Genomic DNA, 26,756 nt, shown 5'->3' with positions numbered 1-26,756 from the left:
TGAATGTCCAATTTCAAGCTCTTTTCCCAGTCAGAAGAAATAAAAATGCTGTGCTGCTGAAAATTAAATCCAAGCCTGCTGCCATGTTACCACTTTTTCTAAAAGAACCTTTTAGAACAGCTAAATATGAGAAAATTCTTGATAAAACCATAAGAGTTTGCAATATTGACAGTGGACCTGCAGTCCCTTGAATATGGAGCTGGTCTTTGATAACTGGGAAAGAGAGATGTTTCAAGCCTCTCTCTGTGAGAAGGAAATTATCAGCCCTGGGCTTTTCAAAGTAGACACACTGGCTTCTGAGGAGCCTTGCAGTGAGTCCAGGATGTTTTGGGTTGAATAGGACTGAAATAATTTTCCTAAATGCCTCGTTAGGCAACGAGCAACCAGCAACTGAAGTTGTTTGTCCTGTCTTTCCTCATCATCTTGTGACTCTCAAACCCCAGCCAGCTTTAGGGAAACTACTCAGAGAAATTCTTGCTTCTAGGTTCAAATACTTTGTGACCTTATAACCATTTGTCTAAAGGCAAACTATATGTGTTGAGAATATGAGATGAGCTTGAGGAAAGAAAAGAGTTTGAAGAGTGTCCTTCCTGTTTTAAAACCGTGGTTTTGGTCATGACATGAGACTGGGAGATGTGAGACATGTCCAGTACTGCAGAGTTAACTCCTTATGTTTCTTTACATTTCCTGCCTGCTTAGCAACTCTACAGAATTAACATCCTGGTTAGTTTAGCTAGATAAAGAAGTTCAGGTCTCTTTATTCACACAGGAAATAGGTGTCAAACTATTCTAGTAGCTGGTGCAGAAGTTTGTTGCCATGCTGGAGCCATCTGGTTATTTTGTTAGTTTGCTTTCCTAGCTGGCAGGAACAGAACAAACTGGTAGGTGATACACTTTCTATACAGACAGGAAAGATTATGGTCATCCATCATTGCTCTGTCAGACCAGCTCCTACCACATCTTCTGCTGTGCCAGCCACAGAGAAAAATTATCTGACTGTTTTGTTGCAAGCAATAGATGCGGTGAAAGAAAGATGCCAGGTGGCAAAATGGTTTAATGCACAATAGCTGTGAATGGAGTCGAGCTGACACTATGGCATTAGTAACTGGAGTGGCATCATGTGAACCCAGCAAAAGGGGAAGAACAAATCACACTCCCCACTGACACTGCAAACTGGGGAAGCAAATAAAAATGAAAATAAAATATCTCAGACCTCAAAGAGTTGAGAGAAAAATCTCATTTGTCATTCCTTCCCAAATAAATCTGATTAGTTATTGATAAAAGAACTGTATTCTTTTTCTAGTTAGAGGTACATCTTTATTTTCCATTTAGTTCAAAGCAGTAGAATGTTTCCTCAGTCTCCAAAAGAAAATTTTATATCAAAAATCTCTCACCTTTACCGCGGCAAGAATCATCAGGCACTGGACACAGAAATTATCCTCACTTTGGGAATGAGGGTTATTTTCTGCTATATCTGCCAATTACACATCCTCCAGATTAACAAAAAAAGTGGCAATTAAATAGAAATAGCAGCACCTTTGTCTATAGATGACAAAATCACAGAATAATCTGTGTTGAAAGGGACCCACAAGGATCATCAAGTCCAACTCCCAGCCCTGGACAGCATGATCCCCAAGAGTCACACCATGTGCCCCAGGGTATTGTCCAAGTACTTCTTGAACTCTGCCAGGCTTGCTGCTGTGACCAGTTCCCCAGCAAGCCTGATGTATGTACCTCCACACAATATTTACTGAATCACAAAGTTTTCTGCTCTTGGCCTCTTCAATCAGAGAAACTTGAGCTAAAAAGTCAGTTAGCTGACCAAGAAATTTTGTTTCCAAAACACAACCTGTCAAAATATCTGTGGGTCTGCAGTGGTAGGCTAGAGCAGGCGGTTCTAATTGCACTGATTCTTTCGTGTCAGCTCCTCATCCACACCCACCTGCAGATTAAGGTTCTAGTCTATGTGCCATCACAGCAGCTATATTGGGCCAGGATTACAAAAGTTCAAGGCTTCAAGATTTTTTAATTTTTTTTTTAATTAAACTGAATTTTCTGTTCTACTTTACTTTCTTTTCATTGCTATTAATGGAGAAAAGCTCACACAATGGCTCAGTGAAAAGCTTGTCTTGTCCAAGTTGATCACTTTGACTCTTTTAATGACTGGACATAGACTCACCCTAGCCCATCACACTGGCCCTAGACACCCAAGGCAGGGTGGGGTTAACTGGCCTCCTAAGCCCATTTGCTCTTGGCCTAAACTCTTCTGTTGACTGAAGAAAAAGCATAGAAGTAGCTTAGATTGTAATACACATCTTAGTTTGTTACCTGCTGTTTGCAGCCTGCTTCAATCTGTTTTCAGCAGAGACTTTAAAACTGAGAGGATTGTTGAGGGAAGGGGTAGGAACAGAGCTAGAAAGGAAACAGAAATCATTGCTGATAAAAACTAAATCTTGAGTCTGCTGGGGGACCAGCTTGAAGAAAAAAGAAAAACCCAACCTTCTCTGCTTCTACCCCTTCCAGTCTTCAATTATTCATGAACAGTCCTGAGTTAACTTATTAAAACATGTCTATTGAGGAGGGCAACATATGGTAAGATAATTAAATGTGCCTGGAGTTCACCAGAGGTGGTATGTGGAGTAAGAAGAACAAAGTAAAAATCCTTAGTAAAGGATAGCCTCTGCTATATTATTTTTCATCTCAGAGTTACTCTGAACTGGCAAAATATTTATAGATACAGTCTTCTTTCTGTTTCAGTGAATCTTCACCAACTGTGTCAGCTGACAATCTGACCCATGGTGCGTAATCTTCCTTAAGGAAGACAAGCTCACCATAATTACTTTGTGTGCACCATTTTTTGTTTTGCATCAGACAGATTTAGCCTTCTCTTTCATTTTTATTTCACACAAGAAAGAGGGTGTGTTTGATGTTTTCTGGTGCATCAACCAGAAACTTTGAGGGAACCACGTTAAAAAAAGCCATGCAGAGGTACTTTACTTTTGTGGATCCTTGTGCATGCATAGGTATGCCATTTCTTCTGCACTGCTTAATGTGTCATGGCTAAATTATCATCTACTATTAGGAAACATGGATATAATTGTCACAGGCTGTCAACAATGATTTCCTACTTGGATCTAGCTCTCACCAGCAGAACCAATCCCACCATTCATACACCCATGTAGGTTACTTAAAGTCAGAAGTGTCAAGCATCTGCTCCAAGTCTAGAATCCCTCGACAGCAAAGGGACAGTGACACATCCAGTACTATCTAAAATGAGTGAAAATTAAATTGCCCAGATGCCTTTACAACTGCCTTTTGAGTGCAGAGGGAACACAGTAGCAAACAGTAGTCTTCAGGGAAACTGATGGTAGGATGGTGGACTCCAAGCACAGGGACATTAACAGACAAGCATTACTTAGGAATATGGCAGATGAGGATCAGTTATTTATTTGTGACATACCTCTTTCTGCTGCTGCATGCAAATTCCACAGCTTTCCCTTGTAGAACCTGTTGTATTGCTGGCAGGTGATATGCAGCATTCCCCTGGACTGCTGCCTCTGCAAGCAAGAAAAGCTTTCAAAACTCATCTGAGCACTTGAGTAAGATCTAGCTATCATTTTATAACAATTTTCTCTTACCCTGACACAAACTGGGCTATCCTTTGTCAACTCAGTTTCCACATTTCTTTCTTGCTTTCCTTGTGATCTTTCTGCAATGTTCTAACAGAACTGTTACCGCCTATCATATCACTGAAACTCAGCAGATTCAATATTCTGCATAAATCCCAGCTGGTGAATTTACCTAAGTAATATAGATAGCTGGTTTATTTAAGACAAAATGATAGTTTGCATATTAATAGAAATAACGCTATAATATGAGAAATCAGCCTCAAACACTTATATAACATGCACATGTATTTCATACAGAAATTGAAATATTGAAATAAAAAAGTTTCTCAGACACTGCCCTTTTTAGAAGGTGAAAGGAAGACCTATTTCAAGCAGAGTTCACTATTTCAGTAGAGGACAAAGAATGTTTTTTTAAAAATTAATGCAAGGAACAACAGTTTTTCTGCTGCTTATGAACCTAAAAACTAGATGGCAGCAAGAGAGGGAAAGAGAGCTTTGAAAAATAAGCTGGATCACTTTGGCATCATCCTTCAAATTGCTGTTCTCATAGCAAAGACTTAAACCACAACTTGTGAATGTTACAGAGTAAAATGAGAAACATCTATTACCCGCTCAATAAATCAAAGACAAGTCTCTTGAGTTCTCTACTGGCTCTGCTAAAACATTAATTTTAGTCATCTATGGTTCTTTGCTTAAAATCTCCATGTTAAAAAGGCTGGTGCATTTTGGGAGGTTTAGATGGGAATATAAATTTGGCTAGCAGAATGAACAGTAATGATATTGAAAGCTTCTCTAGGACATGTTTGATAGGCTGGAGAGTTGGGAAGTGCAGGGTCCTGCACCTGGGGAGGAATAACCACGAGTACCAGAACAGGTTGGGGGCTGACCTGCTGGAGCAGGAGCTGGAACAGCTCTGCTGAGGAGGAATTGACAGTATTGGTGGGTGATGAGTTGATCACAAGCCTCCAGTGCATCCTTGTGGTCAGGAGAGCCAATGGTACCCTGGGGTGCATCGGGAAGAGTGTGCCCAGCAGGTCAAGGGAGGTGAGGCCACACCTGAAGTGCAGTTCAGGAAAGCAAGGAACTATTGGAGAAGGTTCAGCAAAGGCCACAAAGATCATGAGGGATTTGGAGCATCTCTCTTATGAGGAGAAACTCCTTATGAGGAGCTAAGCCCAAGTCTGGAGAAGAGAAGACTGAGTGGGAGTCTCATCAATGCACAGAAATATGTCAAAGGAAGATATCAAGAGGGTGGTGCCAGGTTCTTTTCAGTGGTGCTCAGCAATGAGATACAATTGCCATAAACACAAACACAAGAATTTCCACCTCAACAACTGGGGGTGGCAAAGCACTGCCACAGGCTTCCCAGGGAGGTCATGGAGTCTCCCTCTGGAGACATTCAAACCCACCTGGACATATTCCAGGTCACCTGCTCCAGGTGACCCTACCTTGACAGGGATGTTGAAAAGATGATCTCCAGAGGTCCCTTACAATCCTAATAATTCTGAGATTCTGTGATTTTTTTTCCTGATAAATAAAATTACCTGCTCATATACAAGAAAATATTTCACTATATAAAAGATTCAGCAGAGGATTGTAGCCAAGTCTTCCAGACTTATCATCTAGCATTCCAGTGGTCAAAAAAACAGGCTTTCATTGATTTTTATATCTATTAGCTGAACAGTTATTAAAAAATATTTCTGCAAATGACTTGGAATTAGGTCTTTTGCTTCCCAAAGAATTCTGAAATTTCATAACACACAGGAAAAATTGAAAACAAATAAATGTCTGTGAAGAATTTGATTAATTATCAAAAGGTAGGTATCTGGACAATACCTGAACTTGATGTGGAGGCAAGAGCCAGACCTGAGCTATAAGTGTTCAAAGGGTAAAATTAATTATTACAAACTCTATATTTGCTACCAAGATATCAAGTGCTCTGCTGACTTATGGTGTCAGAGAAAGTTAAATAATGACATAATCCCAGTCCATAACACTGAAAAGAACAATTTTTTATTTTTTTTTTTAACCTAACAGAAATAAATGGAAAGAAATACAATGGCTGGAGTCTAAGGGAAACCAGATTTGCATTGGCAATGAGGCATAAATTTGCAACATTGAAAGTAATTGTAAGGGGCAATATAGCATGATTTATGGTGGGTTTTCTATATTAAATCACATTCTAAGCACTAGGCTTTTGTTAAAACAGGAATTGCTCAAGTGACATTCTATTATGTAAAGGACTGAGCTGGAGGATTGTAGCCAGCTCTTTCTAATTTGCAATCTATTACTTCAGTGTTTAAGAAATTGAATTATTAATTTTTAAATCAACTAGCTAAGAAAGTATTAGAAGTTATTTCTGTACATGACTTGGAATCAGTTCTTTCATTCCACAAGGAATTCTGAAATTTCATAGTGTTCATTAAAAAAACTGAAGACAAACATCTCAGAACAATTCAAATAATTAATAAAACCTTTCATTTCAAAATTGTCAAAGTATCTCAGATTTCAGTATTCTGGCTTAATTCACTTAAACACTTATATTAAAATGTTAAAGAGACTATATTATGTTTACTAAGTCAAATCAAATTGATATAAATATTTCAACACTGTAAAAGAGAAACATTAGACATTCCCATGCTCCCATCACAGAAAGTTCAATGAAATATTGGATTTCAAAAGAACTATTGTTCTGGAGAAAGCTGTTCTTCATCAATCCTGTCTGATGCAGTTAGTAAACAGCTTATTAAATTCTTGCCAAATAAATACTTTCCAAATCTAACCATTGTTACTGCAGTAAGAGACACTAAGTCTGAGAAGAAATTACATCAACAGGACCACAGAAAAAACACAAACTGACTGATGACTAAAGTGAAACTGAGTAATTCTAGTCTCCCTTAGTAATTTGCCCTATTTCTCCATTTTTTCCTTTTTCCACATTGTAATGTTTTTCTTTGATCTGTAATTTTGTCCTGTTTGCCATTTCTCTATTCTCTAATAATGCAATAAGTCCTAATAAATTCTATATATTTCTCTTGCCTTCCTGTCTTCCCCAAACACCTTTTCCATTCCTCCTTTTCCCAAATCTCATTAGTCTCCTGCCTTCCCCTTTGTCATCCCAGCATTCCACTTTAATTCCTTCCTTTCCTACTGTCATCCCAGCAGGGTAAGGTGGCATTCCACAGGTTTTGCCTCCTCCATCTCTGCCAGCTGGTGTCTGTTTTGCTCCCCATTTTTTAGAAGCAGCAGCCTGACTCTCCTGCTGGGCAGCAGCACACCAGCAAAAGAAGATGCATGTAACACTGCTGCTCAGTGATTAGGATAAATACAGTGCTCCTGCAGCACAACAGCCTGAGCTGACCTGGTACACATGTATAAGCTGAGAAACCAGCACAGAGCAAAGAGACAAATGGCCTGTTTTCAGGAGCACCAGACAATAGTTTTATTAGAGGAGTTCTGCTGGTTTGGATTATTTTATGTGACATTAAATGTGCATGCTGTCCTTGCTGTATAATTAGCACCTATATCCCCTCCCACAAGACCTTGCAAGAGGTGTGAGAAGGGCAGCATCAGCTGAGAACATGACAGATTGCTATGAGGACGACAGTAAGGGAGTCAGAAATTATTCTAGAAGACACTTTGTATAGATATAAGCAGTAAGGGAGCCTCTGCTGTTGTCTCAGAAGTACCTAAGGAATGAGAGGCTCAGCAAAGCTTGAGATTGGAAGGTGCAGAGAACTCTTGGACAATGCAGGAAAAGCTTGGCACTTGTCTTTTGGAGGAGTATGCTGAAATCCAGCTCAAACTGCACTACAGTGTTTTGGTGGAGGCTGACCTGTGACACAGGAGACTCAAAAAGATGGAGGGAGCTGCAGCACAAGCTCTACTATTGAGAGCAAAACCTGAGCTGTGGGATATGAGTGTCTCTGAGGTTGGTTGTATCTAGTAAGTGACCTGCAGGCTTGCTTGGTCATTGCCTTTAGAGGCTGAATGTTTGAAAGGGACTGATACTAGTCTGCAAGGGAGCACAACTACAGCCCAAATAGCTGCTTAGTGATGGTCTGACATTAACTGGTAGAGTTCATAAGCAGGTGATAGGTCTTACCAGAAAGAGCTAGGAAGAGCAAGAGCTGAACCATTGTCCTGCTGCTCCTCCCTCGAAGTTGGGGAAGCAGGGCCAGTGGAGAAGCAATTGCATCACTGTTAAAGCCAGCTAAAGATGAGGCAGTTGATCAAACTAGAACACACTATTTGAATTCCCTATGCGCTTAGGCACAAAAAAAAAAAAATTTATATATATATATATATATATATATATATATATATATATATATATATATATAATAAATTATGTTCTGCAAAAAAACCCCAGTTTATAAAATTCTAGATATACTTTATAACGGAAGGCAATAGATGAAAGTATGATACCATTATCTGTAGCTTCTAGCCGATATTTATTGCTTTCCCACAGTTTAGGCAGCATCTTTTATTCAATTTAGTTTATTTTCTTTAAATAGATAATTATTTCTCATAGACCAGATGCAAAATATCTTTATTAATTTTAGTCTTTGCTATTAGGTAGCTCTATTGCATTCACTTTTAAAAAGATGATTAAAAAAAAAATGGATGATGAATTGGCCTACTGGAAATAAATCTCAGTATAGAAATCCACAGATTAAGGCATCTTTAGAAGACAAGGTAAAGCAAATTGAAAGCTTCCCATTTTTGCAGTCTTGATCCAGTTAACCTCTACTAATCAAGAAATGGAATTTAGCTATAGAAAAACCATGGTTCATATTTCTGAAATAAACTACAAGCTGATGGATTTTCATAAACCAGAGTAGTGCTACCAGCTGTACTTGTGGACCCAGATAAGAACAAATGAGAGCATCACTTTCTGTGTGTACAGGCTGTAGATTTTTTTTTTTTTAAATAATCTGGATTAAAGCAGTGGAAGAAAACAAAGTTTAAAAATGCATTCATTTTTAGTTGTATTTCATATCATATTTCAAAATGTGATTACTGAAATTTATATTTTCAGCCACTGAAATCAGTCATATCCTCCTGCAGTCAGCTGAAAATTCTCTTTTTCACTTCAAATTTATTTTCCCTGTGCTGCAACTATATGTAAGCACCAGTCCCCTGCAGCCAGTTTCCAGTACCTTTTTGGCAAACTGGTCTGAACTCTGTAAACTCCACAAGCCATCACAAGGTTTATTTCACTGCTCCTGAATCCTTTATTTACCTGACTATTTACTGAGTGTTCTCCAGTATTTCTGTGTCTTTCTTAAGGGCTGATAAAAACACTTGCTCTTATTAAGCTTGGGTACAATAGGTATGAATCATTTCAGAATTAAATTCCATACTGCTTTGTGGAGGTTGCAGGGCTGATAATGCAAACCTGTCTTTCTGCTTGAGCGCTACATTTCATGATGCAATATTTTCCTCCCTTTTGATCCAAGAGCATGACACGGGCTAGTATTCACATTATTGCTCACCTCCATTACTTTAGAGGAACTAAAAGCATCCAGATATCCACCTTCAAATGCCAGGAGGTCAAATTCAGGCATGGTGGTTTTCAATTTAGATGTTCAGCTGCATGAATAAGGCTGTTTGGTAATCATCAGCCAAACATAAATTTTATGTCCTGGGATTTTAAAATGCAGAATTTTAAAGGTAACATTATAAGCACAATGTACCATTATTTTTTTTTAAACATTAATAAAATTCTAAAAATTTTGTGGTTCTTTTTTTTTCTTCTTTTTTTTTCCCCCCTCTTATCAAAACAAGATAAATAGCAGACATTTCCTTCTGAATGAAAGGGCTGATTTCTGTTTATAGCTTTTTCCAACCAAATGCAGTTTAAGGTGACAGCTACAGTACATGCCATGCCCTTTACACATCTGGGATGAAGCAGCACTCCTGTGGACAATTGGTGCAGGACAGCCTCAGTACCAATGGGCATAGAGACTGAATTTCTGTTCTGTCTCTGAAGAGTCTCATCTGAAGACACCCATCATTGGCCAGATATGCCAGGTGTAAAATTAGGAGAGCTGGGTAGGTTGGCACAACCCAGAGTGCAATTATAGAGCTGGTACCATGGAACATGGATATGCCAGTATGTTCTTAGGACAAGACAATTGGTCTTAATTTATCTTTGTTTCCTGCTCCTGTGGTTTTGGGTTTTTTAATATAACAAAAGGATATGATGCTTTCCATTGAAAATGTGATGAAAAGGTTTGGAAATGCTGGTAGTAAGAAAACTATGAGGCTCCTTTTCCCCAGCCAGCTTTCTCTTCTCTCCCACACTGCCTCAAGGATTTTAGCCTGAGTATTTGTGATCCAGGACAAGGGATGTGCTAAAAATAAGGCCAAGCAAAACGTAACTGGGCAAAGCTTGCAATTTGAGAACAAAAAGGTGTGAGAAAATGATAAGCCCATGAAAATCATGCAAATATTGAAACTTTAAATAAAAGCTAACAAAATTTTTTAGCAAATATAGTTAACTTCAAATACTGTGTTCCATGAAGAGAAATTTTATTCACACAGGAGGATTTTATTTAATTTGTCCAACCAAAATTGTATCCACATATTAGAAATACAGTTTTATCAATATTTACTGACCAGAAACATTTTAATGTTTCAGAGATTTAAAAAGAGGGAATGCATACACAAATTCATGTATATATCATAGTATTTAATTCTACAGTATTTCATACCCTGCCAAGTTTTTCCACCACTCTCTGAGAAAAGAAGGGGAAAGGAAGATAAAATAGGTAAAATGAGTTTTAAAAAGACTATTAACCAGACAGCTTACAACTCAGAATTCAGATACTCATGTACCTATTCCATTTTTTCCCTTAGTAAAGAGAGAAGCTGGGGTGACTTTGCTGCTGCACTGTCCAGGTGCGGGGCAGAAGGTCAGGACACATCTCTGGGATCAGATCTCTGGTTCATGTCAGGCAGAACCAGAGCAGGGAACAAGGATGTTCTAAGTGGGTGCAAATGTGGGTCTCAAACAAACAAATAAAAGCCAAATTTCAGCCTCTGGCCCCTCACTTTAAGCTGCTTAGAAGCAGCGAGTCCCCATGGACACAGATCTGCCTTATGTGACACAGGCACGCAGGTCTGCTAGGGGGAAGGCTGGACTTGGCAGAGATCCATAGGTCCTCAACACTGGGGCTGGGCCCAAATTATCAGTGCAGCTTTTCTCTGATGAGAAAAATAAAATATGGAGAACTTTTCACAGCACATTTTAAAAAAGAGCAAGTAAATCAGCACTACAATTTAGGATAGGATATATCTGGCTTTTTAATAATCCACTTTAGCCCACTGAGACACACAGAACCTTTTGCTTTGTAAATAACAGCATTAAAAAATGAGAGATTAACTGAAACTTTCATTCCAAAGAGAACTAAAAACTTTATTTTATATGCCGACAATACATCTAAAGGAAGGTTTTATCTATTTACGGTTCCTGACCTTTAAGCTGAATTACCATTTTGTTTTTAAAAAATCTTATAATAATGATGATAAAACAGCTATAAATTTCAAAGAAATTATTGAGACATTGGCAATGCAAAGAAGGTTTTTTTCATACAGAATTTTTGGAATACTATTGTTTCTCAATAAGCTTTATCTTATATGTTATTATGATATCCTTCACAGTTGGTTTTTATTAGTTACCTTAGTCATTTATACTTATGACCTGGCCTTGGATTGCTTGCAGTTTTATTTCTGACATTTTTACTGAGAGAGAAAATCAGAGTTATTCTGATTACTTATATTCATGTAAGCAGACTCATAGAAACAGGGTAATGTTATGATGATTATAAACATTTTAATGACTGCTGAGGTGTGTCTTTCATGTTCTGATTGATGAAAAATTGGTAACCATTGATACTCAACAGTGACTTGTTTATAAACTAAAGAAAACAATATCTCCAGAAATCCACTACTGTTTCCTTATATTGCATAGATGATGAATATAAACATTACAGTGTCCTACCTAGTTGCAAAGAATGATGAAAAATAAAATCTCAATACACATGCTCTCATTATTCCACCAAGCACTCCATTGAAAAACAAATGCCTCTCTGGTTTACTGCAAGATTAAGGGCCCACTAGGGCAAGTTCTCCATGCTCAGAACAGCCATCGATTTCAATGGCAGCTCCATACACAAAGCATTTCCAGGATTAGCCTTAAATTATTTATCAAAACCATGCCCTGGAGCTCTGAGTGCATTGCAAAGACAAATGGAAGGATTCATGCAGTAGATAATAGGGTGCATTTTTCTGCTCTCATAAAATATGTGAATGTTTTTATAAAAGCAACTCACCTGCAGCCTGGTGAAAAAGGAGTTTATTGCTGAATAAAATTACCTGGGCAGGTAGAATAGTGGGCTAGCAACAACAGTATGGAGTTTCAAAAGAAAAACAAGTGCTATGTCCTGAACTTGGGACAAAATAAGCAAAGATCTCAGTACAGGTTAGGATCTGTGTGGTTCAGCCTCGCTGAAGGAGACCTGTGGGTGCTGGTGGACAACAAGCTGAATGTGAGCAAGTAGGCCACCACTGCAGCAACAAAGGCAAAGTGGCTTCTGGGCTGCACCTGCAGGAGGGCTACCAGCAAGGATAGAAATGTGAAACCCCTACTCTACCCAACGTTTGTTAGGTGTGCCTAGAGTACTGTGTCCATTTCTGGTCCCCAAAATTCAAGAAAGATGCAGACTGACAGGATAAGGCCCAAATGAACCAAAGGTGATGCAAGGGGTGGGTGATCAAAGGAATGGGGAACCTGAGGAAACACTGAAGGCATTCAGTCTTTTCTCCCTGAGGAAGTGAAGTTTTCTGGTACCTAAAGGGCAGCTCTAGAGAAGACAAATGCTTTATCTTTATGAGGAACCACATGGAGAGGACAAGGAGTAAGTACAAGTTGCACCAGAAGAGGTTTCATCTTAATGTATGAGTACTTTTTGCCATGAGAACACTTGATCACTGGTGCAGCTTCCCCAGGGATGGGGTAGAGTTCCCACCCCTGTGGGTTTTCAAGATGCAGCTATACAGGATACCAGAAAACCTCATGTGGTCTCCCTTTCCCAGGAAAGACTGAACCAGATGATCTTTTGAGGTCTATTCCGACACAGGCAGTTCAATTCTATGAAGCTTATTGCATTGAATATGCAAAATGCAGTAATGTGCCAGGTATTTGAGGATGCCAGTCTAGGTTCATACCTCCCTCCAATGTGTTACTGGTGATAAAGCAGGGTTTTTTAATTTTTTAACTCCAGAACTGTTTTTTTACTTCTCATTAAGTGCTCTGCAGAAACAGAGCTTAAAATAACAGGACAAGCAGGATCATTTAAAGTAGGGTTTGAATGATATCACATGGACAGAGAAGGATTCAGCAACTACAACTCAGACAAACTTTTCATTCCAGACAATTTAAACAAGACATTATTACGAGGTTTGAATTCAGGATTTGCATGAGGATGTACTATTGATGCCTGTAATACATAAAGCTAAAAACTTATTGCAATCAACAAATGTTTTCAGTTTATTTTAAAATAATGTTTTTCCTTTAATGAATACAAGGAAATGTAAATTACATAGGCCTTAATCCTTTAATTCTCTTTTGTTTCCATGGAAATTTAGAGTATTTAGAAGAGTGCACACCACTCATCAATACCAGGCAGGACTGGGTCACCAGCACCCAGTCATCAAAGGCTATTATTGTCACTTGGTCTTTGGAGCAATGGTAAAAGTGTCTGCATCTTTTGGTAGTTAAAGATGTCAGAGATGTCAAAGTGATTTAAAATCTTTTGAAGTAAATTACAGACCCTGCATTTTTTCAGATTAATTTGAAGGACTTACAGGCAGTCAGAGATGTACATAAAGCACTGGGTTGCTGAGTTGTAAGAGACAGAAGAGAATCCCCAGGGATCCTCTCTATAAAACAGCAAGTAAGAGCAGTACACAGAACTGTATACGCAAGATGTAGAAAACAAAGCATCATTTCCAGCTGTCCATCATGTCAGACATGGGCTGTTTAATTATGAGAAGTACTGCACGCTCAGTTCACTTGTCTCACGGGAACAATTATTTGTCAAGACACAAAAGCCAGATCAGCTGTCTCTCACTTTGCTGAATTACACATTTGAAACAGAGAATGATGACTTCCATTTGCACCTTATCCTTACTTTAATGGACTAGTATATAGAGTGGGTGAAACTAACCATGGATGCTAACATACTACATAGTACACTAAGCATAGTAATACACCCTTATTTAGTCATTAAGAAGAAATCAGCCCTCACAATTCAGTGATTTATGGGTCTGGATCTTGAGAATTGTAAAGATTTTCCTTTCCAGACAGGAAAAATTAAACTTAAGTTTGCTAACTTAGACCAATCTCTCTTCTGCTTATTTTGTTGATTCACAGTGCACATCCACAGAGAACATACTGATTCCTCCTCTATGTGATCTTTCTCAAAGATGTTCCCCTCTCTGACATTAGCTGTAATAGATTATTTAAAGTCAGGTTCTTTTGGAGACAGTCTTATCTCTCTGGGCTGTCATGCACTTCATAAAGTCAGGCTGACATAAAATTCTGCTCTCCCATTTACATCTCTTGATGTGGTCTCAGTCAAAATATAGATGAAGTAAAAGAAAAGCTCTAATTTGCCCTCAGTGGGTATTGGATCAGATCCCACCTACAGTACTTCATTTTTCCAGCAAAGGTCACTGAGCTAAAAGAGACTACACAAGCTACCAAATGTCAGGTCAAATCACTTGTGCAGAACCATCTAGGATCCTGCTGCTGCTACTCTTTACTTATTTATTTATTTACCTATTTATTAAAGTCAGCATCTATAGATTTATTAGCCAAAGGGAGAAAAGAACTCGTGGGCTCCCTTCCCCAGGGATGCCTTGAAAACTCCACTTTATTCATTAGCAGCAGCATCAAGGGCAGTTAATATTTACTTGACACATGTAGGAAAGCAGTGGCATAAAGAAATTATTCTTAGAATGGTTTGCTGCTGGAATTTGAGATGCTTTTGTTCTTGACTTACCTCAATGGATCAGTTGTGATCAGCTGTAGGACTAGAAAACTGCCTTTGTGGTCATCAAGGAGCTATCAGTCTGTTGGTTTAGCAATTAATGCAATTAATTCTAACATGGATTTTGTAAAACCGAAGCCAAGGCCTTATGAAGTACTCATTCAGCTTTTATGTAACAGACAGCCATCCTCAGGGTATGATTCTGTTTATCAATAATTTCATGCAGAGAAGAACCACAGAAATGTACATATTTAGATAAGAGTCTATGGATTTTTTGCACCTATTCCTAAATTATCCTAATGCCAGCATAAACAGAACATTTAATTCAGAGCAATAACCTATTCCCTTTCTACTTTTAATGAAATGTTTTTGCAAGACATTAGATCATGTAGAGAAAAATTTCCGGTTCTCATGATGCAGTGTTCTTTGTCCCACAGCTAAATCCTGTATGTTAACCAAGCCACAAGCCTTTGATACAAATTTTACTCACTGAACTGGAATATTTCTTTATCCCAGAAATCAGCCCTTTCTCAGAAAAAAATTGCAGCTTTGGCTTGTTTTGGAAGGAACAATTTTCTTTGTGAATTTTTTTCCCTTCATGCATTGAAGATTTGCAACCAAAAATCTACAGCTAAGCACATCTTTTTTTCATTCCTCAATGGCAATATGGCCTGAAGACAATACTTTGCATCTTGTCTGCTCTAGAACCACTTCCTTTCGAACAACTAAAGAGGTTGAAACCTGAGAAATTTCCTGTCTGCAGAACTCTCATTAGGTTTCAATGCAGAGGAAGAGATCCTCAGACAATTTCTGCCAACAGCCATTTAATATCCTTAGCCTTTGTAAAAAAACATCATTTTATTGTTTTCTCAAGGGAGGAGGGAAGGAGAAGATTATGTAAGTATAGACATGTTATGTTTAGTTGCAGAGTACATGAAGGGAAAAACAGGAAAAGAAAGATATGAGAGTGATGGTAGATTAATAAATAATTATTCTAATATCAGGTTACCAAGTCAAAAACACTGCATGCTAAATATTAATTTTTGGATTGACTGGATATAGGCTTCATCTTTGTATCTGCAATTTATTCTAAATGAGACAGATATTTTTATACTGAACAGTCTTTAATAGGAAGCATCACTAAAGAGATTCTGTTAAACCTTCTGTCATTGTAACACACACAACACTGGAAGTTCTGAAGGAAAATAGGAAAATACAGAAAAAATATGATGTCTTTATAGGTACCAGAAGATTTTGAATTAATTCCAGGGAGAATGAGGCATGTTTTCCTAACAGCATGCAATACTGAAAAACATTTTCCTAGAAACTGCTAGATAAATCACTGTTTAGCTCAAGTAATAATGATTCTGGTATGCATTATGTGATTTTAATAACAAGCACATGCTACTGCTCTTGATATGCTGGTAACACAATTCAAATGAGACTAAGGAAAACCTATGTAGAGTTATTATAAAAAAAAAAAAGGCATTGACCTCAAGGAAACCTACTCTGGAACGATACAGGCATTTTTTTGCAAATAGGCTGATATACTCTTCGATGCTCCCATCCTTAGACTCCTGCCTCACCTCTGCCAAAAGCTGGTTGCTGACCCCTGGGGCAGGCTGCAGACAGGATTTACATCTGTGTTCACTTACATTTCCTTTACAGGGGGTTTGTCCCAGTAGGGAAAATGATGAGCTAAAAAGGCTACGAAGGATAACTGACTGGACTACAGAAGTGTCAAGGAGAGAGACAGTTTCTTCTTGCTAGGTCTGCTGGAATAGCACTACTTTAGGTGGAAGAATAGAGTGGGCAGTTGCAGGGAATACAATGTTAAACAACTTCATACACATTCACCACATTCCCTCTGTCACTGCTCATCCTTGTCTGCTTGCTCACCTCTCTGATGAGCAACTGTGCTGCCCATGAGTAACCAGCAGCAAATTCCAGCAGCAGTTCACTCATGGTTGATACCAGTAAAAATACAGTAGCCAGTCACCTTGTCACCCAGTATTTTGTAATTGTTTTCCTCACTACATAGAACTGTATGCCTACTTCCAGTGCCCGAAAGGAACAGGAGAGAACAAAGGGCTTAAAGGTATTCACCTGAAAAACAGATGCAGCCAAGGAGCACTCAAATGAAACAGGTAACACTTGGGACTGGGAGAAAGGGTGGAAATGAAAGTGGGGGCAGCATCAAACAAGCCGTCACTCTTGTCTTGAAAGTAAAGATTAAAAAATAGAGAAGCAGAATAAGGGAAAACCTCAATGAGAGCTAATGGGCCTTGGTCAGAACAGTGATAATTCTGCCTCTCTTTTTTCAAATTGATTGAAAACTACCCAGAGAAAATTTAATTCACCATACACATTTGTTTGCAACCCTCAAAATATGAATTCCTGTTTAGACTACAAAGGCAGATAATATAAAATATAACAACTATTGACTAACACCACACTCACATTAGAGTTTCCTGAGCAATGTCTACTTGACTCTTTGCTTGCCTGGGAAATCTTCACCCTCTATAGCTAACAATTGACAAAATTCATAACAGATGGAAATTAACAAAAATTACTTTAAATCAAGGCAGGTGAACTAATCACTCTGATTTAGGGTCAGGAAGAGAGTTTTCACCAAGTGCAGACTGAGATGTTTTTTGAAAATTGTTCACAACCTGAAGCACAGGTTGTGAAGAAACTGCTCAAATCCCATGATTTCAAGGCTTTGAACTCTTGTGATACATCCTCCATTATATGCTTTTAGCCTTCTAGCACCACTTAAATCTAACTGTTGATAAACAAAATGGATAAATGTCATGGGATTTATACAGAACCTGAATACAGAGCTGTTATGTGTTGTCTGAGGTGTCTGTAAGTGTCAGTTCAAAAAAAAATGTGAGGGGATCTGTGGCAATCAGCAAATGCTCCCATAAAGTACTAAAACTTCATTTCAAAATTGAAGTATTTTCTAATTCAACAGCAAATTTTGGTTTATTGGGACTGGCCTTTGTTTCCTCTTCCCACCATTTCCAAGCAGAAGGAATTTTGGTGGAAAGTACTTGACCAATCAGTCTCTACGCTGGCACATACATCACTGAGAACTCTTTTTCTCTCATTTCACTTTGGTTTCCTGATACCCACTGCTGAGCTTTAAAAAGATGCTTAGGTCTTATTTCATATACACACATTAATTTTCACCACAGTCAATGTACCTGGCTTGTGAAAGGCTTAAAGTTTTGAATTTTTAGCTCGATCATGCCATTCAGGCATACATTTCCTGGTAGGAGTGAGGGCATCATCATGTCCTGCTTTCTCAGAAGGCAGAAACTATTCAGAAAACCTCCTCAGGACATTGGATGGTTGAAAACCAACACATTGATGTCACTTAACTGGCACTTTTTACAGATTTTTTTTTCCAAAGCTTTTTGTGTTTTCTCCCGGGCAAATTATGGAACAGATTTTTCCCTCCCAGAACAGATGATTATCTAGAAGCAAGGACAATCATTTAGGACACAGAATCCTCACACTCACCTACAGCAGTCCAAGCAAAGGCTAAAACTTGCTTCATCTACATCTCAGCATCCCTTAAGCATGACAGCATTAACCATTCCTAGGAATGTTTATAATTCACATGAAGGCTGTTACTGTCCATTCATTTTATTATCTAACATGCTTACATTATCTACAGATTAAAGAAAATGTTATGGTTTTGTGCCACACTGGAAAAGACACTGATGATGAAAGCTCCACATTTTGTGGAAAATGGTAGGTTGGAATGGTTCATAACACTGCAGCTCTCACCATCCCATCCCATCCCATCCCATCCCATCCCATCCCATCCCATCCCACCCCATCCCATGCCATCCCACAGCTGAATCCACTCAGCAGAGTTTATGCAGCCTTTCAAGCTAAAACAAACGTACAGAAATTTATGAAGGCCTTGCCACAGTGAGCCAACATGGCATGTGCAGACCCCTCTGAAACAGCTGTGGCTGCTCTGTACTTCTGCCCTTACAACTGGCTTGAGCTGGGAACCAGGACATTTAACTCTAGATCAGTCCTTTCTTTTTATTCACACCCCTGACTTCTACTGACAGGATTAAAACTTCTTCCTTTTAACATTTCCTTATAAATCAGCTTCACAGCATAGAATTCAAATTTTCTGTCCACTTACTCTAGAATGCTGAATGCTTCAGAGGAAGCCAGATAATTTGCCAGGCACTCTGAGCATGTTCTTCAAGACTGTAACATTTTAATTATGATGCTGGAAAAACATCAGTAAGAGGAAGCTTTGTCAGCACTGTGAGGCAACAGAGGAACAATTTTGTTAAATGTTGTTCTCAGATAAAATTAGAAAAAAAAATTCCAAGCATCAATTTGGAATGCAAAATGCCAACAAACATAAGCATGAATACATGTGCATATATGCACAAAAGTTTACATATTGATTTACTTATATGTGCCCATGTTCACGCATATTATTATAAATATGTGTATAACTATGCATTTTATATTTATGTGTGTACACACACACATATTTGTGTGTGTCTACAGAGAGCTTGTTAAGGGTGGATCTATTTCTGCCTGGCCAAGTCCTCCAAAAAAGCCATATTGCTATGGCCTTCATTCCCTGAGATGTGCATTTATCTCTTATCGTGCGACTGTCCCCCACATTCCACATGGCTTTTGTGGTGGGAATTCCATATCCAGTAACTGTCAAGAGCTGTTAGGGAGGCTATGAAATCCATGCTGCATCTGACAGCACAGCAGTCTTCAAACAGCTAGAATTGCAATCGATAGCTAACAAATGGCCATTCCACTTACAGTATAATGAGCCCTGTCCCAGCCTGTTTTTCCCACAGAGATGCAGGCACTGATTCTAAGACCATTATCTCTTTCAGACGGTCATAATGACAGTTAAAACATGTAATAACATTTAAAATACAGACTGTAATTACTTTTTCTCTGTTCAGAATTTGTACTTGGGCAGCAAATGGCTTAATGAACCAGTTTTGGAGACTTTCTAATTACCAGCTGTCCCTTGAGAATTTTGTTGTTATTGTTTAATTTTATTATGGTAAAAGTCACTAGACTAGCTTCTATTTTGTCTGCTGTTAGAAACATTTTTCCTTCTGCAGCTGAAATAGATTGCCTCTTACGCTAGGTACTAAGGCAGCACTCTTAAGCAGATTCAAAGTCACTCTCACTGGCTTTCTTGTAGCTCTGTATGGGTGTAGTTGGGTCAGCTCACTAAGCTGGACTAATTGTTTTTCTTTGGTAGTATTTTAGTTCTAGGTCAAAAAATATACTTGCAATCTAATTTTTATGGTTTTGACAACAGTCCTTTAAATTCTCAGAGAGAGAGAGGAAGAATCAGTACACATGGTACATTAGATCTATTTTAAACTTGATTCCCTTCCCAGGGTCAGACTGAACCCTGGGTTTTAATCTGAGCCTGCTTGACTTTTTTAGTTAGTTGCTGATTTTCCATCACATATAAAAAGTAGAATTAAAAACCAAAACTCCTTGTGGTTAGTATCAAATCACAATCCTTTTATGAGTAGCAGCAATTTTCTTTTTATCTCTTCCAGCCTGAGGCTGAAAATATGCTTTTGCTCTTGGGATGCAGGCTCTGCTCCCTTCAAGTTGCAGAGGGCTGGAGCACAGGTTTGCACTCTTCTGCACACTCCTGTCTTTAGCCTCCCACCAGAACTGGGGAAATGGGCTCCTTGCCTGCATGAGGAGTGTGCTGGGCAAGGGTCTGTTCAGGAGCTGCACCAAGAGTTTCAGGAGCTCAGCAGGTTATGCAGCATCAGAGATGCCAATAAGAAGGTCAGCTCTTCTCTGAAACACTGCAGATTCACCAGCTCAAGCCCCAAACTGAAAGAGGGGCAGGCAAAACCTGTGCTTATCATATCATGTTGGAAAATAGAGACTTCTTTGACAGTGAAGGCTGGGAACTTGTGACTTTTGGAACCGAAGGATGCATGTGCAATGGATAGGAGGATTTCTACATGGAGTTACAGGGCAGGGATCTCATTGGGATCACAGAGATGCTGTGAGACATCTCACATGACCAGAGTGCTGGCATGAGTGAGTACAGCTCCTTTAGAAAGGACAGAACAGTGTGGTGAACAGGGCAAGGTGCACTGTACGTGACAGAGCAGAGAGGACACAGGGCACTCTGCCTTGGGACTGGTGATGAACCAAATGAGAGCGATGCCATCGTTGCAGCATCTGTCACAGACCTCCCCATCAGGAATAAGTAGGTAAGGACTTTTTCAGACAGCTAGAGGAAACTTTTGTTCTCAGGCCCTGATTCTTGTGGGAAGTTTTAACCACTCCAATGTCATCTGAAAGGTCAGCACAGCAGGACACAGGCAGTTCAGGAGGTCTCTGGATAGTGTTGATGGGATCTTCCAGACATAGGTTATTAAGAAGCTGGTTAGTGGAGATGCTCTGCTCAACCTCATAAATAAGGAGTAAGTAGTTACAGATGTGGAGGCTGGGGGTGGCCTTAGCTGCAGTGGCCATGAAATGATGGAGTTCAGGATCCTCAGAGCAGAGAACAAAAGGAAAAAATAGCATCACCACTCTGTATTTAAGGACAGCAGATTTCATTAATATTCTCAAAACACCATGACAAACAACCTCAAAAAGATGAGGGGTTCAGAACAGATGGTTGATTTTGAAAGATGCCTCTTCACAGCTCAGGAACTGTCTGTCCCAATGAGCAGGAAATCAAGCAGTGAAGTCAGGAGGCCTAGGTGGATGAACAAGGAGCTTCTACTCTAGTGAAATATTAAAAGCAAACATACAAGACACAGGGTCAGATCACCCAGAAGGAATATATTGTTTGAGTGGGCAAGAATTGTAATTGCTGCCAGCCAGGACTTAGTAAGGAGTTTGCTTCTTCTGCCTGAAGTTTGCCCCATAATTAATAATAACCTTAGGTCTGTATCCTCACTATTTTTCTGCAGACTATTATAGCCTTGAAACAAGATCCCGAAACTACTGCCTTGGTCACCATAGGTGACCTGTGTTGTCTCAGGTACCTAATCATGCTCAAACACTGTGTCTTGAATAACTAGAGCATGTCCTCAGTGCATTATTTCAACTGTTCCTTTGCAAAGCTACAGTGGCTTTTGAATTTCAGATTCTATTTAAACCTACAATCTGTCCATCTTGAGTTCAAATACTTCAGCAACTATTACTCTAAACAGTATCTAATTTAGTTATTTCAGAGATAAGCAGTGAGATACAAGGGCTGAGTATCATTAATTTCAAGGGGTGTGACAAACTGGAGAAATGTCCCTGTTAAATTGTGACCTTATTTTGGTTATATCCTTCATTGTATTGTACTCCTACAATGGACTAGGATTTGTAGAGTTTGTTAGACTAATAGATATGGAAAAATTAGAAGCTTTGTAGCAGACGGAACTGTTGTCTTCTGCTGACTTCTGTCTGACTTCTACTCCAGTAAATTCTGCCACTGTTTGGAATATCTTACAAAGTAAGGAAAATCACACAGTTCCTTCTTCCCTTCTTAACTAAGGCACCAAAATTCTCCTTGATTAAAATTGGATACTGTCAATTAAAGCAGACGTAATCATTCCCAGCAGGTACTCAATTACTGCTTATATTTCAGACCTATAAAAGTGTGCCCCAAACAGGTTGGATTTTGCTGGTTGTATGTATTGATCTAATAAAAGACTAAATTTCTTCCTAAAAACCTGAAGTCACACATTCTTAGGTACACATGTTTAGGTAGATATTTTGGTTTTATCAAAGTGCCTTTATTTTTCATGCTACTCTGAATCCTCTTTATGTCTCAAATCAAACTCTCCTCACCCTCTTGTATTAATTCTTTCACTAATCTACTCATTGGAGAGTGGAGCTGTAAAACGAGCTGAAAAGGCCTGAAAGCCTGGACTTGGAAATCAGGATCTCCATGAGGCAAGACGCAACATCATCTACTTTTCCAAGTGCATATGTCCTGAAACTCTCAACATTTTTTGGTCAAAATTAAAATAAGGTGGAGATTGCAAATGTCTTGAACTTTTCACATTTTGTGAAAGCTGGCAGGGGACTGAAGATCTTTGTGAGCGTCACACTGAGGGACAGGTAGTTGTGAATCACTTTCAAGATGCAGCAGCCCTCTGTCACAGGCTCCTTTTCGCAGGATTAAACATGTAGAGCAAATGGAAAGGTCTAGGAAGAAAAGCAGTGGAAATGATTCAGATGTCTTGCATTAAAAACTTGGGAGAATTTGATGACCACATGGAGAGAAGCTTCAGATTTTCATCACTGGTAAGTCCATGTCCCAAATAATGCATATAGCCCAGAGAGGCTTCTTTGGCTCTGCTCATAGCAAGAAATGTTGTGAAGTCAGTATTTCACTGACATCATAAAATACTGACATGTCAGTATTTTACAGTCTGACAAATTGTTTGCAGCCAGACATGCATTGTAGATGTCTCTGAATTTCAGTTTGTATCCTGATTGTCAGACACTGTGTTAGCTTGGAAAACAGCTTGTATTAGGCAGTGTGAAGTACACAGGAAGAAGAATCACAGCTAACAGCTGTGACTGTGTCTCAAGCAACTGCCTTGTGATACTAAAGAAGAAAGATGGCAGGAAGGTCAAGAGACATTCCCCACACTCTAATACCTCCAAATTATTTTCAACAGGACAATGTGTTTATGGCTGTTGATCTTTGTTTAGAGGGCAAATTTTTTTACAAAGTGTGGAATTTCCTTCTTATTCATGGTCTCTACACTTTGGCAAAGCAGAAGCAGGTACCTGCAACATAACAAGCATAAATTTAAAGACAATATTTAGAAGCCTGTAAAAAGGTGACCCTGAGACTCTCACATGACCCATGAATAACAAGTTAGTGTTTGTACCATATTTAATATGAAGATTGTGACCAGGCCATTAACCTTTAGTAGCAGGCACTGAGTAAACGTGTCACATCGTACAGAAGGGACAGTAAATCTGTGCAAACTGTGTACAGTATGTGGAGTGGCTTCCCAGCTGCAAGCTAAGATAAATGAAAAAATAGCTATCCCTTTATCTCTATTTCTTCTGAGTTTGAGGCTTTATAAAGAACACTCTCTGAATCCTATCTCTTATCTTTACCCTTACAATGGCTTTATTTTATTTTTTTTGGACTGGTAATATTTTGTATGATAATGGGGGTTTATCGTTACATTTTAACTTATTCCTTTTCTGCTAATTCTATATAACTGTAATGGCTATTGCTCAAGTACTGATTGCTGTTGAAAAGCACACTACAGTAGAACTGAAACCTGAGAATTTAATATGCAAATATTCATTATAACACCTTGGCCTAGGAAAACTGGTGTTATGTGGTTTGATTTCCAACTCCCACAGTTTCTTCTCTCTCTTCTCTCTCAGACTGATATATATATATATATATTTACAAACCTTCTGTCTACATTTGTGTTTCTAAGCTGAAGACTGCAGGCAGCCTCAGATCCAGCTTTTTTTTAAATACGTAGTACATTAATTTCATTGTCAAGATAATCAGTCAGTTTAGGTACTGTACTCTTCTGTGTGAACTATTACTGTCAAAAATTTAGGAAATGTTCAGAAATACAGCACTGAAATTTAGCTGTGTTGTTCTGAGACATATATTTGCATCCCAGAAAATGTAGCAGAAGTGTCCCCTTGAGGCCTTTAGACAGGCCTCAAAAATTTCCTTTTTTTTGTCCAAGTTCCATCCATGTCAACACTTCAAAGATCGTTTTCTGCAAAATGGATTAATTCACACATTTCATAAATGTATGAACTCACTTAAATGAGCAAGTTACAATGCTGAATTGCAGGCTTTAAAGTTTCCCATGTTGCAGGAACATTGTATTTTGTAATTCACCTTTTTTCAGGAAGCAGACAGATTACTGCTCCTTTTTTGAATCTTTTTGCTTATACTCCCTTTGGGCCATGTCTTGCCATTCAGCAACATTTGTTAAACACAAAAGTCGATTTTGACTGTGACTTTTCCTCATAAAAGGATGGAAAACCTTTAAAAATGGTATTTAGTTCTAGAAAATCTTAAATACATCTCATAGACTAGGCACTTTAACTGGAAAGACAAGGTCAACATATTTAGAGAGAAATAAGTTATGTTTAGAGGCAGGAGACTCCTATGCTTACAGCATTAAACAAAAGGGGCTCCTCAAATGTGTTCCCTGCCTACAACACTTTCTGAAGGTGTCAGTCTGATTTAAGAGACGTGGGAGTTACAGAGCTGATGTTTGTCAGGGTCCAGGGACAATGTCAGCAGTCACATCTCTGGGTAGAAAAGGCAGTTTGTCCTCCTAGGTAAGATCCTGTGTACAACATCTGCTGATACATTTGCTGTACTTCCTCCATTAGGTAATTCTTAGACAAAACCTGAGAAGTACAGAATGACTTTTATTTATCAATTATGAGCTTTGACTGTCACTACCTCATACAATTCATAACTACATAACATAATCCATAACTCCATACAATAATAACTCCATACCAGGCCACTAAATTCATCTAGTACTTAAAACAGGATGCATAAAAGCACATATATGAAATATGAGACACAGAAGTTAATTGTTAAAAAGAAACCCGTGGCCAAGATGACAAATCCTTTTGATTCTTTCCTTGGACAGAACAGCAGAGAAAAACATTTGCAAAATCCAGATTCAAAGATCCAGGCAATTCATCTCACAAAGATCTTCCCTTGCTCCCCCTTGGGAAGCAACAGCTTCTTTCCAGCCCTTGTTTAAGTCTGATGTATTTCAGAGTTTGAAAAACCAGCTTTTCATGCAAGAAATTAAAACCCCAAGTGCTATGGTATGAAGATCAAGTGATGCAATTCCATGTTCATTACCATAAATTATTTGAATGTATGTTATGTTTCAAGTTGGATTTTACAATATTTTATTGTGTATTTAGCTATCTGCTATTTTTTGATTGTTACCATTTTATAGTCAAGGTAGTGGAAATAATCCCATTGCTTAAGTCCTGCATAATAGGAGGTTTAGCATGAAATTTAGGTTCTGTTTCCTACAAAGTACTTGTGAACATAAATCTACCTCATAAAATAGGCCTGTGCAAAAACTGAAAAAATTCCTGCATTTGTTGTTTTTGAGGAACTTTCAGTATTTGTTAATGTTTTAAGCAAGTTCTACATCAAATAATTTTTGTCCTCCCCCAATTACGGCCTTATGTTCAACTAGAGAGTATTTATGCTCCTTTCAAATTTTCTCATTTGAACAAGTCTTCCATTTACTTCTGAAGCGTGACTTTTAATACTAACAGACTCTGTGGTTAATGATGTTAGAATTTTATTTATCATTTTGATTTTATATGGTTCTTTCAGAATCTTTTCTTTTGATAAGTAATACATATTTACTCAAAACTTCCACAGTGGTATCTGAAATCTCCATGCCACCTACAAGAATTTTATGCTTTACCACACTCTTACTCAGGCCCTTTTAATCAAACCATATACTTTTTTTTTTCCTGTTCCAATAATGCTGTTTAATTTTAGTGTACTTTTATACTAATGTTGAAGAAACTTTTGTTGTGATTATGCCTTGAATTTTGTTGTACCTGTTTTTCAGGTCTTTATGAAAGGTAACTAGCTTTTCTCTTGCAGCTTTTTGAAATAACTGTTCAGAAAAGCAGTTGTTTATGGTGCTTAAAATTGTTCTCTGTTCATACTGCATTGTGATGAGTATACTACCTGTTCTTGGCATGAATTAAACTTCCTGCTATTAGTCAGGTTTCTGCTCCTCAAGCACACAGATTTCCTTTACTGTAACAAAAGTGCTGCCCCCATTATGATTGGGTTATTCTGGCTAAAACTGTAGGCTAATACCACATTCCTACTCCTTATGTCTGAGAATTCAATCCTGGCAGTTCATTTGGTAAAGAATCTATAGTTATGATGTAACTCAGATTTATTTTCTCTAATGTGTAATGTCTCTTTGACATCAATAATATTTATTTTATCACTTGATCAAAACTTTTAAAACAACCAGTCAGATATAATAAGAAATTATAC

General features: G+C 38.4%; 1 protein-coding gene and 1 long non-coding RNA gene across 2 annotated transcripts in view; both read right to left on the bottom strand.

Moving 5' to 3' along the window:
* Positions 1 to 26,756, bottom strand: part of LOC147655905 (uncharacterized) — a 52,064-nt gene that overhangs the window by 5,965 nt on the left and 19,343 nt on the right. Inside the window, exons 2-3 of the mRNA XM_086858291.1 lie at positions 3,461 to 3,557; positions 2,329 to 2,412 (exon numbers count right to left, since the gene is read on the bottom strand). Coding sequence (XP_086714417.1) covers positions 2,329 to 2,412; positions 3,461 to 3,557 — 181 coding nt within the window. The remainder of the gene's footprint in view (positions 1 to 2,328; positions 2,413 to 3,460; positions 3,558 to 26,756) is intronic.
* Positions 11,032 to 18,932, bottom strand: LOC147655907 (uncharacterized). Its single transcript, XR_015278202.1, has 3 exons — positions 18,861 to 18,932; positions 18,218 to 18,296; positions 11,032 to 14,771 (listed from the first exon to the last, which is right to left on the bottom strand). It is a non-coding gene; the product is annotated as an uncharacterized LOC147655907 (long non-coding RNA).

Source organism: Cyanistes caeruleus, chromosome 1, assembly GCF_971803275.1.
Source record: "Cyanistes caeruleus chromosome 1, bCyaCae1.hap1.1, whole genome shotgun sequence".
Classification (NCBI taxonomy): domain Eukaryota; kingdom Metazoa; phylum Chordata; class Aves; order Passeriformes; family Paridae; genus Cyanistes; species Cyanistes caeruleus.
This window is presented reverse-complemented; position numbering and strand designations above follow the sequence as displayed.